The sequence below is a fragment of the Helicoverpa zea genome, chromosome 10 (genome assembly GCF_022581195.2).
Source record: "Helicoverpa zea isolate HzStark_Cry1AcR chromosome 10, ilHelZeax1.1, whole genome shotgun sequence".
NCBI classification, from domain to species: domain Eukaryota; kingdom Metazoa; phylum Arthropoda; class Insecta; order Lepidoptera; family Noctuidae; genus Helicoverpa; species Helicoverpa zea.
Window position 1 is genome coordinate 6,122,218 of NC_061461.1, and position 15,392 is coordinate 6,137,609.

A 15,392-nucleotide genomic window follows, 5' to 3' on the forward strand; every position below is an offset into this window, starting at 1 on the left:
TTGGTAGCAACTAATGGTAGCTGGTAGCAATTAAGTAGCAACTCTCGATATGTATTTCGAGAGGATCGGTGAGTTGTGACAGCGGTCCTAACGGAGACAAATAAGTTTTAGGTCGTATAACGAAAAGTAGGTACTTGTCATCAACAATTTAACAAAATAGAAAAAAGAGAATAAAAACTGAATAACAGGAAAAAAGAAGTCAGTCAGATCATTATACGAATATCCCAAAAGATTTCGAAATCCATTTGTCCATGTGTCACATGCGTGAATAAACATGTATTTTCTTTCTTTCTATTTGTCTAGAAATCTGACTCTTGAACCAAGCTACTTTTAAACTTTTAAAGCACTCGGTGCAATATTTTTTTTTTAACCTTACCAAGTCTTACCAACAAAAAAAAATATTTTTATTTGTTACAACACTGCCGGCCCGGCTTTGTCTGTCCATTTCCATCCATCGTTCATTTTCATTCATGATTCATTCATTGTTCATGCCATTGGAACCGTGATTTCTATCGCTTTTTTCCAGATCACGAGGAAATCAAGATAATTTGTTTGAGTTGAAAGTGCTTCAATTTCCAAGAAAAAATGGCTTTACACGTACCGAAAGCGCCGGGTGTACCCCAAATGTTAAAGGAAGGAGCACGGGTAAGTCTCAACACATAACCAAAAATCATAGCGCCCACTCCGGACAACTCATGTTTTAAAATTATCTGATATTTTCTTAAATATAGACTATTAGTTCCCAATTTCATGAAAAACTTAATGCGTATCGTGAAAAATAAGCTTTGATATAATAAAAAATGGAGATTTGTCACATAATTATCTTTATAGCAGTGATCTTAAAAAAAAGGTTTTACTTTTCGAACTTGGATGTTATCTACTAAAGGCAAACCTAGAATTATAAATGTGCTACTAATGAACACCCTAGTCCCAAAGAAAGTATTCACTATTCTCTCCAAAGATTTTTGTACTTATAAGATTACTATTGTTTTGTTCCTAGATGTTCTCTGGTCTAGAGGAAGCAGTTTACCGTAACATTAACGCATGTAAACAATTTGCCCAAAGTGTGCGTTCAGCATATGGACCCAATGGAATGAACAAAATGATTATCAACCACATTGATAAACAGTTTGTTACGAGTGATGCTGGTACCATTATCAGAGAGCTTGATGTTGAACATCCTGCTGCTAAATTGATGGTACTGGCCAGTCAGATGCAAGATTCTGAAGTGGGAGATGGCACCAACTTCGTGATTGTCTTCTCTGGTGCTTTATTGGAAGCAGCTGAGGAATTACTGCGCCTGGGTGTAACACCCACTGAAATTGCCGATGGCTATGAGAAAGCCCTAGAGAAATGTTTAGAAATCCTGCCAGGACTAGTTTGTGAAGAAATTAAAGATTGCAAAAATGTTCAAGCTGTTGTGAAGGGAATAACTCCCTCAATTATGTCTAAGCAGTATGGATATGAAGATTTTATTGCTGAACTGGTGGCCAAGGCTTGTGTTGCTATTCTTCCTGAAAAAACCACATTCAATGTTGATAATGTGAGAATATGCAAGGTATGCCTCAAAACTACAGTATTTATTTTTATATTTAAATTCAAAGAAAGAATGTATTTCAATTTATAATAAAACAATCTTAATTCTCATTTTAGATCCTAGGATCAGGTCTTCTACAGTCTGAAGTTCTCTCTGGAATGGTGTTCAAGCGAGAGGTTGAAGGAGATGTTCCTTCTGCAACAAAAGCTAAAGTTGCTGTGTACTCATGCCCGGTGGATATCACTCAGACTGAAACAAAAGGAACCGTTTTGATCAAATCAGCTGATGAACTTCTTAACTTCAGTAGGGGAGAAGAGTCTCAACTGGAGAAACAAATTAAAGAGATTGCAGATTCTGGAGTCAAAGTAGTAGTTGCTGGTGCTAAGTTTGGTGACATGGCTTTGCATTTCTTGAACAAGTATGGCATAATGGCCGTTCGTCTCAACTCTAAATTCGACATCCGACGCCTTGCCAGGACTGTAAATGCTACTGTAAGTAAATGATCTTTAAAATATATCATGATTCAATGTGGCTTTCAATTAAATACAATAAACTAAAAAAACTATATTTTTAGGTGCTGCCAAGACTTACAACACCGACTGCTGAAGAGCTTGGATACTGTGACTCCGTTGGTGTGGAGGAGCTGGGAGACACACGTGTTGTTTGCTTCCGCATGGACAGCACTGAGTCACGCATCTCCACAGTTGTCATCCGAGGCTCTACAGACAATTACATGGATGACATTGAAAGAGCCATTGATGATGGTGTGAATACCTTCAAGGGAATTGCCAGGGATGGAAAGTAAGTATTAATTACTTAGAAGGAAAGCAAGAAAGCTTTCTAATTAAAGTGTAGGAGGAAAACTTAAATATCAATTGTTTCAGATTTTTGCCTGGTGCTGGTGCAACAGAAATTGAATTGGCTCAGCAACTCCTTCAGTATGCAGACACACTGCCAGGCTTAGAACAATATGCTGTAAGGAAGTTTGCCGTTGCTTTGGAAAGCATCCCACGTGCCTTAGCTGACAATTCTGGTGCCAATGCCACAGAAGTTGTCAACAACATTTACAAAGCTCACAAGGTAAATAAAACCTTTTTTTTAATGATTCGGTTAATATTAAGGCTCCTTAAAATTTTTCAGTTGCCAGTACATATACCCAAAATCATCAGATACCTAATCAACTTTGTCTTTTTCTCAGGAGGGCAACAAAAATGCAGGTTACGACATTGAATCCGAAAACAATGGTGTATGTGACGCTAAAGAGAAAAACATATTGGATTTATATGTCTTAAAGTACTGGGGCCTCAAATACGCCGTTGGCGCAGCTGCAACAATTCTCAAGGTGGACCAAATTATTATGGCAAAGAGAGCAGGCGGGCCCAAACCTAAAGCACCGGCGGGAAGTGATGACGAATCTTAAAATTACATTTACTATTAAAGTCGCAAAGTATTTTAGTTAAGTTTTTAAAATAACATAATGTCACCTTGCATTTAATTTGAAATATAATATAATTTGCTTTGTATAACCTACAAAAAAGGCAACAATTCGGTTCTATTGCATATTTATTTGTTTGTTATCAAGTTTTGTTCGCAAAACTCTGTGTAGTAATTAAATTTTTTAAAAACCACATTGTGTAGTAAAGAAATAAATAAGATTGCCTTTACGACAGTAAAATTGCTACAAAATGTTATCTATCTTTTATCCACTCTAATGTCCGGGCCGCGCGACCGTTTCTCTCTCTAACGTCCAGCCGCGCGCGGCACCCGAACCACGCGCGACTCGCAACTTCGTCGTAACAAAAAACCTATACAGCTACTGAACCGTAATGGCTAAAATAAAGAAAAAAATACGAAAAAAATGGTTAAAGAATACAGATCAAAGGTAATGATATTTTAAAATCGTTAGTTATAATCTTTGATACTAAAATCCGGGTTAAACATGATTTTAAGGAGAAAAAAACACATTTATTTCTACCATTTTAAAATATAAGGGACAACTGTTGCATATTTTATCAATAAAATATTTTCAAAACAAACTAGGCTTATTACCCTTTCTTCTGATGTATATTTGATTATATTCGGTTAACTCTAAGTATTTTAATTAAATCGAAACAAAACACTACTCTTCGTAATTTTACCGCGATGTCTCCCGCGCTCGAGAAGGCTATTACGAAATTTTCAATGAATTTAGTATATTTCTGTTTGAAAAATGTATTATTTTGCTTATTACGATATTAAATATAATATTTTAATGCAAAATTTGTAAAATATGTATAAACAAAACTAAGATTGGCCTATGACCTTGACCGGACTTTTTTCGAAACAACAATCGTTTGAAGTTAAAATTAGACTAGATTTATCAGCTAAAACTGTGATATTTAAACATCATCGTAAAGCCCAAATCTTCTAGTTTATTTTGATGTATAACACTTGTAAAATAAATAAAACAAAACGACATAATAGTTGACACTTATAAAAACACTTAACGAAACGAACGTCAAACGCGTCAACTGAACTTAATTTTTTTTTTTTTGTCAAAAGCTTGTTACACTACCATCTCTTATTTTTTCGTCGAACTATTTTATCAGCTATATAGAAAATCTGTCAAAACTCAACAAATAATACCGTATTTTAAAATAGATGGAGTTAAACACAACTCATCGCTTTGGATACTATAGTATCCATGGGCGTATGACGCTACTTTTTTCTTGGATACTGTACTATCCACGGACGTTAGAGTGGTTATCACAAATAAATAATTACAGAATAAAAAAATTAACACAGTTCGTAGTTTAACTACACTCTTCCACATTCAAGTCTCATTGACCACTGGGTTTGTATTTGTCTCTCTATGGCACAGTTTCTCTGAAACGGATAAACCATTTGAATGAAGTTTTTTTTTTTATAAAACCCACCCAGAAAAGTTTGTTTTTCCTTTTTTTGCTTCCGTTTTCACAGTATGTCTGAAATATACCTACTCTGGCTAGCAGTCTTGCCGGACACGCCAATTTCGCGAGTAGGTTTAAATTAAACCAACAGTTACATTCGCAAATCACTTCTTAATGTTATGAGGTAGATTACAATAAAGGTAAACTGTAACTATATTAAGAGAGTAATTTTTATCAGTTCTGTGGTCCCCAAACTAGGCTGTGCCTGTATCTTGGGGACCTTGGTAGTGTGGAGGCTGTTTTATATTTCGCACTACAACAAGAAGGCAGATTAGAAGCCGAAGGCTGCTACACCGCCCATTGACAGCCTTAGAATAGTAAATTTTACAGAAATGAATAAAAACCATTTGAGAGAAATCGGTGAAAAGCTTGGAGATTATTTTTTAGGTTCTTTATATAAGATTCGTGTTTATTTACATAAGGAAATAAAATCATATTTAAAATTTCGATATCCAAGTACTAAATGCTATCAGAAAATATTTTTTAATTCAATTAATTATTTATTAGTTGTTTTTGCAAAGGAAGGAAGGAGGTCGCACTCCTAAAAACCTTCAACAAAACAAATGTCAAGTAGAAAATTACGGTTGTCAATTGTCATTTCTGACCGACTGAAATGTCAGATCAATTATTATAATATTGTACGGTTCTCTTGATATTGCTTTGCTTTTTTCTGCTCTTAAATATTGACAGGAAAAGTATTATATTAATACTCATCACGTATTAAGTTCATTATAAATAATATTCCAAAATGTCTTCGTACAAGGTAAGTGTTTTAAATTGGCAGGTAATTCGTCAATTTCATCTTCGTAAACAAACCAGTTAAGAATTTGTAACAAACATAATTAAGAATTTGTAATATTTTGTTATTAACCACACAAAATATTACAGTTTCGTCACTGTTAAATGCTTACTTCAATCAATTTTATTTTTACAGCCCATCGATTCCAAAAGAGAAGAATTTAGGCGATATCTTGAGCGTGCTGGTGTCATGGATGCCTTAACGAAGGTTCTTGTTAGCTTATACGAAGAACCTGATAAGCCGGAAGATGCTTTAGAGTATGTTCGAAAACATTTGGGAACTGATGGTGGCGACGATGAACTTGAGGCCGCGAGAGCGCGCATAGCCGAGCTGGAAGCTGAGAATGCTCTGCTCAGGGGAGAGGCGGCCCCAACGGAAGGATAAAATTTTGCTCATAATTATTATTATTATTGATTGATTACCTTCATACATAATGACATGTTCAATTTAAAGATCTCTATGAAAATGATCTCAGATTAAAATATTCTTGTTAATTCTAGAGAAATATAACTTAGTGTTATGATTACTGTGAGAGTATTATTTTTGTTATAAGTATATCTAATTTGGCAGTGCGAGGAGCACTATTAAATTTTGTGTTCTAATTGTAACTGATGTTTTATTTACTCAAAAAGACAACCCAAACAGGCATGATGCCTAACTAGGATATACTGTCTTACTTGAATTGTCCTTACTTTATTCCAGACAGTCTAGGATTGATTTTTTTTTGGTATTACCCTGCTCAGTAGGTAAACAAACACCTATCGATTTAACACCCAAATTATAATGACCGCTCTTATACTTACAGTCATGAATGGTATAGACAAATAATGTGTCCCTCACTAGTCTATATTAATTGGTAACCCATAATGAAACCGCTACTCGTACTTGCTGACATTGAAGATCAAACTAGATCCTAGATAAGTAATAAAAAGTATACTAAGTTGCATTTATACAGGTGCATAATACTTCTTCTAGATGCAAGAGAAATGGCAGAAGAGCTAAATCATTTTTGATAATAGAGTGACCAATATAAACCTTTCATAATATAGGTGCTACAGCTGTAGTTCCCTGAAGAAGAGTGTGACAAGATTGAAATGAAACAAACTAGTCTAATGAGTAACTGATTTAAATATTAATTGCTTTACTAAGATTTACAGTTCAATTGTTATTTCATTATTTAAACAGCAGTGCTGATGATTTCAGTGTATTTCTTCACTTTGCTGGCAACACTCATATCCACATACTTGTCGCCAATGGAAACAACCATACCACCCATTATAGACGGATCAACCTTGGCTGTGAGCTGGAGAGTTTCATTTGCCTTCAGGAATTTCTGAAATATTACAATAAAAATTATTAGAGCTGGTATGTAATAGTAATTTCCTTTCAGTATCAGAATTTTATGACTGTGTATTAACTTTCTAATATGAGTTGTAATACCAATGGGTACACTGTTCAAGTAGGTCCTGACTTTATTTAAATTAAAACTAAAGAAACAAGTTGTAATGGGATAAATAAGAAATGTGAAACTAAAAATGGGATCTTGCAGAGTAGTGTTTATCAATCTACCTGAGGGAAACTTATATGTAAGGAGAAACTGATTAGTGAAAAATTTACTCTTTAGTTTATAAAGAAAAATATGCTTATTTTTTGTGAAATCAACTATTTGTCATTGTTGTATAATACCTTGAGAGCAGCTTCCAAATTCTGTCTCTGGGCCTGGTCCAGGGGCTTGGCAGTAACCACCTCACAAGTCACCTCTCCACGGTGGGCGGCCATCATGATCTTGAAGGCATTGATAACAGACTCCAATTTGTCTAAGCGACCATTCTCAGCCAATAAGCCCAACAAGTTGCTTGTAGTAGGAGACAGTTTAGCCTGAAAATTTTATAAAATTTATTTAATTCAGTGCACATCAGTGGCATCTACACCAGTTACATACTTTATAACTTATCAACTACATCAACTAATAACAATACCTACAGATTAACTATCCCACATAATGTTAGAATACTTTATTCAAAATAATAATAATTACTTTACTAGTATACTAATAATAAATGATTGAGTGTAACATACACATTTTGTTAATATTATTTTACAACCTTCATCGTATAGACCATTCCTCATGTAAACTGACTCTGAATCAAGTGGTCAATTACCATCTGCTGAACAATACAACTGTGTGAAACATGCTTATGTTATTTATTATTTCAAGTAACTATCAAATAGACCTACACAAGTATCAGGAATTCTTCTTCTTTAAAAATGTATAGTCCAGGTCCAGGTTATCCCATCTGGGCCTCTTCTTTCTGGGCCTTTAGCCATTTGCCTCAACTTGCATCATGACAACGCTGCCCCTGAGACGACCCACTGACCCAAAATGCACTCATTTACAAGCTCTACACAGTGCTGCCACTTTTTTTAGGTTGATGTAAGTCATATGTTATGAATGGGTTAGTAGAAAATCAATAGCAATGATTTTGAAAGTATTAATAATTTAGACTTACTTGAGTAGCCACATGCTTTAGAGCTTCGGATTTCAAAGACCTCTTGAGAATAGGATTAACAATGAACTCTTTCAGCTTAGCATCGGTCTTTATGGACTGTTGGAACTGAGTAAGCTCCTTTTCCACTGCATCCAAACTCTTAGCTTTGGTTGCCGCAGAATATAATGCTGACGCATATCTGCCTTCCAAACCAAAAACTTGTACTGGTGGTTTAACAAGCTGGCCGGCTGCTGCCGATGTGCTCAAGGATCGAACCTACAAAATATTACGTAATTAACATCGTCAACATCACGTACCTGAAATAAATATTCTTAAACATAAATAATCACCAGCATGTTTCCTTTAATGACAGACATAGCGACACAAAGATGTGACTATTTTATATAAATTTTCTAGCCGTGAAGGACAGGCACCAGGCAGCAAGTTTCGATGATGGATTCGATCGATTCGATCCCCTCGTCCTTCTGGGTGACTTGACATTGACACATTTGACACTGTATTTTTTTAATTTGTCTATAAGGCAGGCTAAGTTCTTTTGACCATACCGCCTAGTCAGTATTGTATAATCTATTTGCCTAGTCTTTCGTAGCGTTTATTACACACTGGATCAAAATAATTGGTTGATCGATTCCAAAATTAAACCCGCAGCCTTATAAAAGTCAATGTTTTGTTCGTTCCTATTCCTATCTCAAATTATATAATAATATATATATAAATATATATATATATAATATATATATATATATATTGTGGAATCTGAGGGAGTACAACTCTCAGATTCCATAAACCTGAGATCACTCTCCGCAAACGATACATATAAATACTTGGGTATGGCGGAGGGGTTAGGCATCAATGTGGCTGTCATGAAACAGTCATTACGGGAGCGTTTCTTTGGCCGCCTGAATAAGGTCCTAAAAAGTTCCTTATCAGGCGGCAACAAGGTTCGCGCCTATAATGGTTGGGTCATGCCAGTCCTGATGTACTCCTTCGGCATACTCAAATGGACTCAAACTGAATTGGATGCCTTGGATAGGAGAGTCCGCACACTGCTGACCGCAGAACGAATGCATCACCCACGATCGTCGGTGATGAGACTGTACATCCCACGGAAATGTGGAGGCCGAGGCTTTTTAAATGCAAAGACGCTCCACAACCGTGAGGTGTGCAGTCTCAGAGAATATCTTCTCAAAAGCGACGTGGGTATGCATCGTGATATGGTAGCAGTGGACAAAGGACTCACCCCGCTATCGTTGGCAAATGAGAACTGGCGCAGACCTGTGGTACTAACTACCCATGATCGCAAGGAGGTATGGCAGAGCAAACAGCTACACGGACGCTTCTTCGGGGCTCTTCATGGCCCCGATGTAGACTTCAATGCGTCCGTATCTTGGCTACGCTTCGGTGACTTGTTTGGAGAAACCGAAGGGTTTGTATGTGCAATTATGGACGAAGTTATCCTTACGAATAACTACCGGAGATATATCGTGAAAGACGGGACGGTTGACATATGTCGGGCATGTCACCATCCGGGTGAGTCTATCAGACATATTATATCTGGTTGTTCTCGTTTGGCTAATGGTGAATATTTGCACAGACATAACCAAGTGGCCAAGATTATCCACCAGCAGCTTGCTCTGCAATACAACCTTGTAGACCTTGAGGTACCGTACTACAAGTATGCGCCCGACCCAGTTCTCGAAAAGGACCATATCACGTTGTACTGGGATCGATCTATCATCACTGACAGGACTATTGTAGCCAATAAGCCTGATATTGTGGTGATAGATCGATCAGCGCGCCGCGCGATGATAGTCGATGTCGCCGTTCCGCATGACGAGAACCTTGTGAAAGCTGAGAAAGAGAAACAAATAAAGTATCTCGACTTAGCGCACGAGGTTGTCGCCATGTGGAGTGTCGACACGGCTGTTGTTGTGCCGATTGTCGTTACGGCCAATGGTTTAATAGCCAAGAGCCTCGACGAACACCTCAGGAGGCTCTCGTTGGGCGGCTGGATCAAGGGACTGATTCAGAAGGCAGTACTCCTTGATACGGCACGTATTGTGAGGAGGTTTCTGTCTCTGGGACCCTAACCACCGGTACCTTGGACCCTGTGCCCGATATCGGTGGCAACCTATTTTTTATATTTTTAAATGTTTTTTATTTTTATATTTAATATTTAAAAATGTAAATTATATGCTGGAAAATAAATAAATACCAATATAAAATATATATAATATTATAATAATATTATATAATAATATATAATATTATATATAATAATTATATAATATTTATTATAATAATTGAGTTGAATGAGTGAGTGAAAAATGTCAGAATGAATGATGTTATGTTGGCCTTCCCTTCATGTTTGGTTGGTGTGTTTGGTACCTATTCATGCATGTGTGTCATGTCATTCTTGTTTGATATGTGCTAAAAATTCTAAATCAAAGTATTTTTTGAAATAAAAAACAGTAACAGCTAGTCAGTTAAGCATCTAATTATACGAAATCGTCGTATCATTTCAAGCAACCTTGAAGCTCATTCATATAATTTCGAGTTGAGTTTATCAGAAGTAATTAGGTAAATATGTCGCGCCAAGTAGACATTAATATTGATAAATTACTTGATGGTCTTGGTCTGGACGGAGAAGATAACGAAATTTGTGATTTTACTATTGCTGACCAAAATAGTGTCGCCGAATCTCAGGGCATTACACCTACCACTCCATCCGATTTCAAACCGGTACTGGGCAGCAACGTCACTTACGTCGTCGCTTGTGTGATTATAAATGAATCTAATGAAGTTTTAATGATGCAAGAGGCGAAAGAGAGTTGTGCTGGCAAATGGTACTTACCAGCAGGACGCATGGAAAAGGGCGAGAGCATCGTGCAGGCTGCTACCAGAGAGGTTCTCGAGGAGACAGGACTTCTTTGTAATCCCACAACTCTTTTAGTAGTTGAAACTGCTGGCGGAATGTGGTACAGATTTGTTTTAACTGGTGAAGTTATAGGTGGTGAATTAAAAACACCTGCCAGAGCTGACAAAGAATCATTGCAAGCCAAGTGGATCTCCAATGTTCAAGAAATTTCATTGAGATCAAATGATATTTTGCATCTAATTGAAAAAACGCAATCATATAAACACAGGAAACCTGATAGTCCATGGCACAGAGATATTTTACCAGCACCCATACCTCATATCAAGGATTTGTTAAGATTGATTGTAGTTATAAAGAAGAGGAGTACAAACAAATTGCATGTATTATTGAGTGAGAAAACTGCAATTCATTTCCCTACATGCGAGATAAATCCTGGGAAAAGCATTCATTCAACATTGAGAAGGTTTATGGTAGAAATGTTTGGTGCTGATGTAGGCCAACACAGACCTCTGGGTCTTTTGAACATTGAACATGGCCCACCAGCTGATGGCTGCTGTCTGACTTTACTTGTAGCCTTTAGACCACCCCTGGAAGAGGTCCCCCTTATTGGGAAGTGTGTTTGGCAAGAAGTTTCACGTGAAGATGAAAAAAGGTTGCTTACAAACATAACTGCAAAAGATTCTTTGATTGAATTACATGTTGTACGTTAGTCTTTGAACTAGCCTTGTTATGATGCTTGCAGATAGATTACCTTCTTTAGCTTTAACTGCTAATGCATTTCTATAAAAACTGGTAATTTAAAAGTAAAAAAATTACCCTCAAAGTGAAGATTGTTTTAAGCAATAGAAAATTGAATGATTATGAAAATATAAATGAAATTATTACTTTCTATCTGTAAGCTATAGCTAAGAAAATTAATCATGACATCTACTTTAATGTACTATTTGTTGAATACTCATTATTGAACCAGTTGATAGAAGATTATCCGTCCATAGGGCTTAAATACATAATCTACTATATAAAAATAAGTCCGGTTTTCCTCCCTGACGCTATAACTCCAGAACGCACGAACCGATTTCCACGGTTTTGCATTCGTTGGAAAGGTCTCGGGCTCCGTGAGGTTTATAGCAAAGAAAATTCAGGAAAAACAAAAAAAAATATCACCAAACAATATGTTACATAAAACGAAGCCATCTGGTGGCGGAACGGAGTTCGCCGGGTTTGTTATTTGCCATTATTGAACCAGTTGATAGAAGATTATCCGTCCATAGGGCTTAAATACATAATATTACTTATACTTAAGTAAATTGTAGGTTGCTAGATCTGGTATCAGTTAGATTTGTAAGTTCCCCATGAACTTCATATTCGAAGAAAACATTTTAATGTAACTTTTGTTATAGATCTGTTATTGTAATATTTCAAATAGACTAGTATATTATAATTATCTCACTCATGTTTGAAAAGTTTCGAAAGTCCCTTAGGGATTAAAGTAAAAGAATAACTTGAAATCACAAATCAATGAAGTCATGGGAAGTTATGCATAAGTTGTATTATTTTGTAATTGTTGTGTATTGTACTACTCAGTATTTTTCTGTAATTATCTAACAGTGGTGACATTCCATGGTTTAATTAACATAGTATTATTATCACATGTATATGAAAGTTATTAACTTTTTGTAAAGTACCTGCAATTGGGTAAAAGATCTGTTTGGAGAATTCATTGGAAAAACATATAATAAACTTAACTTTGATGGAATGAAAGTCTCAATTTTGTAAAAGAGAATAAACAACCCAAAAGATTATCTATTAGAATTAACAGGCTGAACTAAAAGTATTATTAAAAATGTACAGGAAATAGTTTTAATTTTAATTAGAAACAATTTATAATTATGATCAGATTAAAAATAATGTTCTATTCCATTTTCACAATAGGAATATAGGAATATTAAAAGCATCAACTGAAGTGCTGTATCATACCAAACTGTAAATATTGTAAATTCTGTTTTATAAAAAAATAAAATGAAATCCTTCTGTAACATGTTGACCAAATAGAAGTTGTACCCAACATAATTGTAACAAAGGTGTTAAATAAATATTTAGAGGGCTTTAATTTAACTTATAACTACTTTATGTAGCCATTAATATATTTTTTGTACTCCTTTTTATTACATGTTATTATACTTTGTTATTTTAATAATCTTGCTTCTTTTGTTTATTACTAAAATTATAATAAATTTTTATTACATAAAACTGCTTATTACTTAATATAAAGGTATCAATCAATAAAACATTTAGTGTATTTGATGATTTATTAAAGCGATACAAAAAAAACATTGCATTGACTAGAAAAATCGAATAATGTAACCTAATTATATTTAATAAGTCTAAAATCTGGAAATGCATTAAATAACATAGTAATTAGGTATGCAAATACTAGGTACAGTTTAAATCTGCCAATTTAGCTTGCATGCACCCGCCGTCATAAATAAAACCTAGCACAAATTAACTATACTAATGGCTGGTTTTTGAGTACTTTGTCCACAGTTTATCTATTATTTTAAGGAACAATGAATAAACCACGGATAAAAGTACTAAAAGACGGCCACAGGAGAAGTAAACACTTCTTAGTACAAAATTCATTCTACATATTTATTATATAGCCATCAGCATTTTGTTTGAACAAAGTTCACTAACATTTTGTCTATTTACATATACATATGTGAAAACTACTTAACTGCGCCTCATTTGTTTGATAAGATATATGGTGACAATAACCTGCTTAAAAGTTTTCATTTCAATTGCGATTATAGGTATATGTTATTCTAAAGTAATCCTAATTTCCAGTAATACTTGAGATGTACCAATCAATTGTACGGTTATCGTTTATTTACATGGTGAAAATCCCTCAATGGTAATAGTCCGAACCATTCTATGATCATTGTTTATTCCGAACTTTTAACACCACACTTGGTCTTAGGATTTGCCTCAAAGACGTGCTAAATGTTGATGAACAAAACCAATATTTACCAATAGTCACAGATTACTCAGATATAGGGCTGCCATCCGTCCGGGTTTCCCCGGATTTGTCCTCGTTTTGAGGCCGTCCGGGGACCGTCCGGGCGGGGTTTCAAGAAGTGTCCGGGGAAAACCCGGACACTTGTCATGTAAGGAAGCACCTCATTGAATTTAAGTATATGATAATAGTAAATGGATTACAAATGAAGTATTATTTTGTTAAAAAAAATCGTACTCGTTCGGGGAAAAAATGCGATTTACGCCAAATGTCCGGGTTTTTTAAATGTTTGTCCGGGTTTGGCGAAATTAGAGATGGCAGCCCTACTCAGATAGTATGCACAATTCTAGCCTGATAAAACATTTTCCTTCGTATGTAAGATTAACTCCGTTATCAATTATGCGGGCTACAGCAACACATACAAAGATGAATTAGCAAGTTAACACGATCTATAGGTCCGTGTATTTCTTACAATCCAGCTGGACTAGAATCCTGGTCATTTAAATATACTGACAGGCTTGTATAATTTTATTCACAATACGCACAAAACTAACTTCTAATTGTGCGCTTTTTCTAAGACGCATGGAACAACTAAATGATGGTCTCTAGCATAAAGCTTAAAAAGGACCATGAGTCAAATTGGGGTCATTGTCCAACAGAGTTATAGCATATGCCGTTGTGAAGGTTTTTGTTTGTACTAAAATTGTTACTTTGGGCACTACCTTCAATTCCATGGCAAAAAAAGATATGCACCTAAATTGTTCATTATATTAATAATAATGTCGGGACACCTTTTCACACTTTTAAACGAAATGGGTCGAGATGCCATCGCTCAGTATTACTGCTCGTGTCTAACAGGTAGACGCTCAGTAGGAAGTTGTGCTCATATCATTTCAATAATATGGTGTCTAGGGTTAGGCAGGCACTCACAATTTAATCCACCGGCAGGATATTTAGACGACATTATTATTGACTAGCTTCTGCCCGCGACTTCGTACGCGGATAAAGTCCCTTATGCCAGCGACTACGGGGTGAGCAAAATCAAAGATCTGAACCGTCTGATATTGTATTTTAAGGGCCCGTTGACTTGAAAACAACGGAATACGCATAGCCATTAGAAACGTTCCGTATATTTAATTTTTGTACTTCAACGGCAAAAGCACAGCAGACTAAACAAAACGCTGAGAACTGAACCGCAAAAGACGTGACCATAGGGATAAAAGTAGTGATTCTAATTAGTCCGCATTTAAGTTGTGTGTGGCAAAAATATTACACGTATTAATACGTTAAAAAAAACATTAAATGTTACTGAGATGACAAAGTCGTGATGACTTAGTGGAAGTCGTGGTGGTTTAGTGGGTAGAGAACCAATCTCTCAAGTATGAGCATATGTCTTTGATTCCTGGTCTGGCAAGTACCTGCCAATGCAACTTTTCTAAGTTCGTATGTACTTTCTACGTATATTTTGGATACCAATGATCGTTATTTGGAGGGGATGTTAAACTGTAGGTTCCGGCTGTCATTGAACATTCTTGGCAGTCGTTATGGGTAGTCAGATGCCAGTAAGTCTGACCAGTTTTACCAAGGGGTATTGGGTTGAGCGGGTAACTGGGTTGTGGAGCTCAGATATGCAGTTGATCCTTGTAAAACACTGGTACTCAGTTACATCGTGACTGGAAGTCGACTCTAACATAATTGGGACAAAGG

The 15,392-nt window shown here is 35.8% G+C and overlaps 4 protein-coding genes across 5 annotated transcripts; 3 read left to right on the forward strand and 1 right to left on the reverse strand.

The window, feature by feature from the left end:
- Window positions 1-455: 455 nt before the first annotated feature.
- On the forward strand, window positions 456-4,320 carry LOC124633745 (T-complex protein 1 subunit theta). 2 transcript variants are annotated; one of them, XR_006984779.1, is made up of 7 exons: window positions 456-645; window positions 1,001-1,558; window positions 1,654-2,028; window positions 2,112-2,338; window positions 2,422-2,617; window positions 2,736-3,236; window positions 4,280-4,320. XR_006984779.1 is itself a non-coding variant. In XM_047169066.1 (6 exons), exons 1-6 carry the CDS (start codon window positions 586-588, stop codon window positions 2,955-2,957), a joined length of 1,638 nt encoding a protein of 545 aa, XP_047025022.1. In that variant the 5' UTR covers window positions 456-585; the 3' UTR covers window positions 2,958-4,320. The 2 variants fall into 2 exon arrangements, 1 of the variants encoding a protein (XP_047025022.1); XM_047169066.1 differs by having other exon boundaries at window positions 2,736-4,320.
- A 746-nt stretch (window positions 4,321-5,066) lies between these two features.
- On the forward strand, window positions 5,067-5,892 carry LOC124633746 (c-Myc-binding protein). The gene is made up of 2 exons (XM_047169067.1): window positions 5,067-5,248; window positions 5,420-5,892. Exons 1-2 carry the CDS (start codon window positions 5,234-5,236, stop codon window positions 5,666-5,668), a joined length of 264 nt encoding a protein of 87 aa, XP_047025023.1. The 5' UTR covers window positions 5,067-5,233; the 3' UTR covers window positions 5,669-5,892.
- A 500-nt stretch (window positions 5,893-6,392) lies between these two features.
- LOC124634026 (ATP synthase subunit O, mitochondrial) lies at window positions 6,393-8,284 on the reverse strand. The gene is made up of 4 exons (XM_047169426.1): window positions 8,124-8,284; window positions 7,795-8,049; window positions 6,971-7,162; window positions 6,393-6,617 (listed from the first exon to the last, which is right to left on the reverse strand). The coding sequence occupies exons 1-4, from the start codon at window positions 8,148-8,150 to the stop codon at window positions 6,462-6,464; spliced, it is 630 nt and encodes a 209-aa protein (XP_047025382.1). The 5' UTR covers window positions 8,151-8,284; the 3' UTR covers window positions 6,393-6,461.
- A 1,889-nt stretch (window positions 8,285-10,173) lies between these two features.
- Window positions 10,174-11,678, forward strand: LOC124633882 (8-oxo-dGDP phosphatase NUDT18). The gene has a single exon (XM_047169253.1). The coding sequence runs from the start codon at window positions 10,381-10,383 to the stop codon at window positions 11,380-11,382; it is 1,002 nt and encodes a 333-aa protein (XP_047025209.1). The 5' UTR covers window positions 10,174-10,380; the 3' UTR covers window positions 11,383-11,678.
- Window positions 11,679-15,392: the final 3,714 nt, after the last annotated feature.